This window comes from Mercenaria mercenaria, chromosome 6 (genome assembly GCF_021730395.1).
Source record: "Mercenaria mercenaria strain notata chromosome 6, MADL_Memer_1, whole genome shotgun sequence".
Classification (NCBI taxonomy): domain Eukaryota; kingdom Metazoa; phylum Mollusca; class Bivalvia; order Venerida; family Veneridae; genus Mercenaria; species Mercenaria mercenaria.
Window position 1 is genome coordinate 88,741,870 of NC_069366.1, and position 6,000 is coordinate 88,747,869.

General features: G+C 37.3%; 1 protein-coding gene across 2 annotated transcripts in view; it reads left to right on the forward strand.

Annotated features, from left to right (window-relative positions):
* LOC123548282 (ribonuclease P protein subunit p40-like) overlaps positions 1–6,000 on the forward strand; it is a 49,516-nt gene extending 43,516 nt beyond the window's left edge. The window contains exons 7-9 of one of the 2 annotated variants that reach the window (XM_053546568.1): positions 478–510; positions 1,281–1,379; positions 5,769–6,000. In XM_053546568.1, the coding sequence (XP_053402543.1) occupies positions 478–510; positions 1,281–1,379; positions 5,769–5,958 (322 nt within the window). In that variant the 3' untranslated portion in view covers positions 5,959–6,000. Of the gene's footprint in view, positions 1–477; positions 511–1,247; positions 1,380–5,768 lie in introns of both variants that reach the window. The other variant, XM_053546566.1, reaches the window with a different exon arrangement.

Genomic DNA, 6,000 nt, shown 5'->3' on the forward strand with positions numbered 1-6,000 from the left:
ATTTCAAGTATGAGGGGGGATGGCTATGTATCTACATACTGTTTTCCATGCATATTTCAGGTATGAGGGGGATGGCTATGTATCTACATACTGTTGTCCATGCATATTTCAGGTATGAGGGGGATGGCTATGTATCTACATACTGTTGTCCATGCATATTTCAGGTATGAGGGGGGATGGCTATGTATCTACATACTGTTTTCTATGCATATTTCCAGTATGTGGGAGATGGCTATGTATCTACATACTGTTGTCCATGCATATTTCAGGTATGAGGGAGATGGCTATATATCTACATACTGTGGTCCATGCATATTCCAGGTATGAGGGATATGGCTATATATCTACATACTGTTGTCCATGCATATTTCAGGTATGTAGCGGATGGCTATGTATCTACATACTGTTGTCCATGCATATTTCAGGTATTAGGGAGATGGCTATATATCTACATACTGATGTCCATGCATATTTCAGGTATGAGGGAGATGGCTATGTATCTACATACTGGTATTTCAGGTATGAAGGAGATGGCTATATATCTACATACTGTTGTCCATGGATATTTCAGGTATGAGGGAGATGGCTATGTATCTACATACTGTTGTCCATGGATATTTCAGGTATGAGGGAGATGGCTATGTATCTACATACTGTTGTCCATGCATATTTCAGGTATGAGGGAGATGGCTATGTATCTACATACTGTTGTCCATGCATATTTCAGGTAGGAGGGAGATGGCTATGTATCTACATACTGTTGTCCATGCATATTTCACGTATAAGGGGGGTGGCTATGTATCTACATACTGTTGTCCATGCATATTTCAGGTAGGAGAGAGATGGCTATGTATCTACATACTGTTATCCTTGCATATTTCACATATAAGGGGGATGGCTATGTATCTACATACTGTTGTCCATGCATATTTCAGGTAGGAGGGAGATGGCTATGTATCTACATACTGTTGTCCATGCATATTTCAGGTATGAGGGATAAGGCTATGTATCTACATACTCTTGTCCATGCATATTTCAGGTATGAGGGATATGGCTATGTATCTACATACTGTTATCCTTGCATATTTCACGTATAAGGGGGATGGCTATGTATCTACATACTGTTGTCCATGCATATTTCAGGTATGAGGGAGGTGGCTATATATCTACATACTGTTGTCCATGCATATTTCAGGTATGAGGGAGATGGCTATGTATCTACATACTGTTGTCCATGCATATTTCAGGTATGAGGGAGATGGCTATGTATCTACATACAGTTGTCCATGTCCTAGCAGAGAGATAAAGTGTTGTGTGGGATCACAGTATGGGGGATTTATCCATCCAGACACTGTACAGCAGACTATAGATTCCCTAAGGTAAGATTGTTTGTCTAGCTATGGCAGGCATTTTGACAAGACCAGCCATTTACTTAATTATATCAAAATTTTGAGTGCTGGCAGATACTCAAAGATATTTTCCCTTCTGGCAGAAAAGCCTCCTGTTTGATCCACCTTTTGTACTACTTGAATAGTTCTTATCCAGTGCTCACCTTTCTTTTTCTCAATGTTATGAGCATAATATCTGGGATAGGTTTGATAGCCAGTCAGATACTCCAAGTCTTTCTTGAATTATGGTCCTTCAATAACTTGATATTGCAAACATTTAACCTTTATCCTGCTACATTTCTAAAATGTACTGGTCAAACATTCAATTTGGACAACACGATTTATTATTTGAAGGGATGTTCACTGAAAATTTACTGACTGAAAAGCGAACGGTACAGACCATGCATGCTGATCTTGGTCTGCACTAGTTGCAAAGGGAGAGTCACTCACCGCCAGCAGGCTAAAGGTTAAGTGTCTCCTTATTAACTTGAGCAGTTCTTATTCTGTGTTCACCAAACTTAAAACATTTATGGGCATCTTATTTTGGTCAAGCTTTTTAACCAAATGGATAGTGTTTGTTGTTCTGGAGTTATGGCCCTTGAATTAGTCTGAATTAAGTGACCTGCTGAATAAGTAGAGTATTGTAAAAAGTCAAAATTAATTTGCTGTGATAAGGGTATTTTGTGACAGTTTCCCACTTGTTAAATTTTTATGCTTCCATTTGAACATGGTTCGCACAGGTCCTTGAAAGTCCTTGAATTTGATCCTAAGTCCTTGAGAAGTCCTTGATTTTTTTCTTCCAAAAATCCCCTGAAAAAGTACTTGAATTTTGAAAAAAAAGGTAGAAAAGTCCTTAAATTTTGCTAAAAACAGGGGGCAATCGTATTGTAGGGGAAAAATACAAAAAATAAATAATAAATAAGTCAAAAAGAGCGAAAAAACGGTGTAAAATAAAAATACATGCACACCCACGGAGGGAACGCTAGTTGAACACTGTTTCGGTACGGAAGTTAGATACGGAATAGCGATTTTCACAACGTTAAAATATTATGCGCAAGGTCATTGTAGCGTGACTTATCAACAACAACAATGAGTGGCCCAAAAAAATAAATGTACTTTCGCCAATAAATGGCTTACACAGGATGATTATTCATCGTGGTTAAAGGAGTTTAAGTCAGACAAGCATAAGTGTATGTGATAAACTCATTGATGTTGGAACTATGGGAGAAAGTGCGTTGAAATCACACGCGAAAACAAGAAGTGAAGTCCCTTGAGGACAAATTGAAAACTAGTCTTGAGAGCTTGAAAGACTTATAAGAAACATGTACTAAGTATGTATACAGGCAAATATAGCTCATAAAAGGTAATCCCATTGAAGATCTCATAAAGGTTAAGATATGCTATTGTAGCTTATGGAAAATAAAACTGTTCTGTAACTTTTCTTGTCATAATGCCTTATGAAGAGCCTAAATGGTTTTGTAATTTAAGATTTAAAGCAATTAAAATAGTCCTTGAAAATCCATAAAAAGTCCTTAAAAAGTCCTTGAATTTTTTTTGCCAAGTCCTGTATGAATCATGTTGAATAAGAAAAAGGTATACTGTTTTGTTCATGGTCTTGTCGCCTGGTCTGGCAATGGTCAAATTTCATAAAATGATTGCTTATTGTCAGTAGATGACCCCTATTGTTTTAGGGGATCAGTAGGTTAGAGGTCACATTAACTTCATGATTTGAGAGGGTTTGTGCTCATTAAGAGTGAAAGTTGGACTCCTGGTGAGAGAAATTTGTCCTCAGTATCAGCAATGCCTTAATGTTGGTTCATGTTTTTAAATCCTAATAGCAAACGTTTTGTACCAATATTCAGTAATAAAGATCAGACCTAGTAGCAGTGCTCATAAAATGACTTTTTTATCTTGTGTGTAAAAATCCATGGTTGTTTGTTATTAAACTGGTTTGAATGAAGATCAGTCACACTACAGCATCACTTAGTGTATTTTCTAAGTTCAGTTCTGAAGTGGACAAATGACAAAGATTTCATTCATGGACTTGCCCCCCCCAAGTTGAGGGGATGGCCTTTTTCGCTAGACTGTTTAAAGAATGGGTAGAACTATTGGACTTACCAGTGTGTGGATGTCCACATTGGTGTCCGATTTGGTTAAGTTTTTTTAAGCAGGTATCAGTACCCACTAATAGGAATGGATTGAAACTTTACGCTCTTGTTCATTGTAATGATCCTACCTGCAGTGCACAGGTTCAGTAACTCTTTTTTTTTTTCATTTTTATATGCCCATTTTAAAAAAACAGGATGTCATGTATTATGTGATGGCACATGCATCTATCTGTCCGTTCATTCATCATAATATGTTCGGAGCATAACATTATAATCATTAAAGGTATTGACTTTAAACTTGGTATAAAGGAAGATAGTGATGAGACAATGTGTAGAGCCTTGGTACTGGCTCTGTAGGTCAAAGGTCAAGGTCACAAATTGAGCTAAAAGGTCAGAACTGTCCATCATATTTTGTGTCCATAGTAAAACTAAATAACCATGCAAGATATTGACATCAGACTTGGCATGTAGGTAGGTGGTAATGAGATGATGTGCAGAGCTTATGAACCAGGTCTTACTTCAAAGGTCAAGGTCACAGATTGAGCTCAAATGTCATATTTTGTGTCCAGAACATAATTTATTAACCATTCAAACTTGAGATGTAGGTAGGTCCAGGATGGTAGGTCAAAGGTCAAGTCACAACAAAGTCAAATCTGCCCATCATATTTCCTATCCGGAACACAACTTAAAAAGTATTAAAGGTAATGACTTGAAACTTGGCAGATGGTAATGAGACAATGTGCAGACTGCAGCAGTCTACATTACAATTATGCTTTGGACACAAATTATGATGGACGGACTGACAGACAGACACGTAATCACGTCCTTTTTAGCTCACCTGAGCACAAAGTGCTCAAAGGTGAGCTTTAGTGATCGCCCTGTGTCTGTTGTCGTCCGTCCGTCGTCAACAATTTGACTGTTAACACTCTAGAGGTCACATTTTTGGCCCAATCTTAATGAAACTTGGTCAGAATGTTACCCTCAATAAAATCTTGGACGAGTTCGATATTGGGTTATCTGGGGTCAAAAACTAGGTCACCAGGTCAAATCAAAGGAAAAGCTTGTTAACACTGTAGAGGCCGCATTTATGACTGTATCTTCATGAAACTTGGTCAGAATGTTAATATTGATGATCTTAAGGTCCAGTTAGAATCTGGGTCATGTAGGATAAAAAACTAGGTCACCGGGTCAAATCAAGTGAAAAGCTAGTTTACATTGTAGAGGCCACATTTATGACCATATCTTCATGAAACTTGGTCAAAATGTTAATGTTGATGGTCTATAGCTCAAGTTCAAATCTGGGTTAAGTGGGGTCAAAAACTAGGTCACCAGCTCAGATCAAAGGAAAAGCTTGTTAACACTCTAGAGGCCATATTTATGACTGTATATTCATGAAACTTAGTCAGAATGTTAAACTTGATGATCTTTAGGACAAGTTTGGATCTGGGTCATGTCGGGTCAAAAACTAGGTCACGGGGTCAAATCAAAGGAAAAGCTAGTTAACACTGTAGAGGCCACATTTATGACCATATCTTAATGAAACATGGTCAGAATGTTTATCTTGATGATCTTTAGGTCAAGTTTAAATCTTGGTCAGATGGGGTTAAAAACTAGGTCACATCAAAGGAAAAGCTTGTTAACACTCTAAAGGCCATATTTATGACTGTATCTTCATGAAACTTAGTCAGAATGTTAAACTTGATGATCTTTAGGTCAAGTTCGAATCTGGGTCATGTCAGGTCAAAAACTAGGTCACGGGGTCAAATCAAAGGAATAGCTAGTTAACACTTTAGAGGCCACATTTATGACCATATCTTAATGAAACTTGGTCAGAATGTTAATCTTGTTGATCTTTAGGTCAGTAGGTCAGGTGAGCGATACAGGGCCTTCATGGCCTTTGTTTTTCAAAATGGGTGTATAAAAATGAAAAGAAAAGTTACAGGACCTGTGCACTTTGGCTTTTCCTTTAAATTTTACTTTTACCTTCTCAGATAAAACCCTTCGAGCATATATTGTCCCAGTTAGCAGAGCTCTTGTTACAAAATTATGCCATTTTTTGGTTAAGTATTGTATGTAAGCTAGTATCTCAGTACCCACTTTCGGGAATAGATTGAAACTTCACTGTCAAGATCTGATATGCAGTGCACAGGTTCCATGTCTTTTTACGACTTTTATATTCATATAATTGACTAGGCTATTCATAGTGTAGTGTTGCTGTGACAGCTCAGGTTTTTTACTGAAATACAGCTGTAAAATTTTCTTTTCTTTTCAGGAAGTACATGAAAGAGAAGAAACTCCCATGGTGCAGTGTAACAGTTAATGGTTTCATGGATACTCCATTATCATGGCAGAATGATCATGGTTTCCATAGAAATGGGGACAATTTATACACATTACTTATGTTCAAGAATGAAGACTATTGGTTGTTTTCAGCAATTGGAGGCTGTGATATTTGTCCTTAGCTTGTTTTATGTCTTATATATTCAACAAACAAAATTATACAA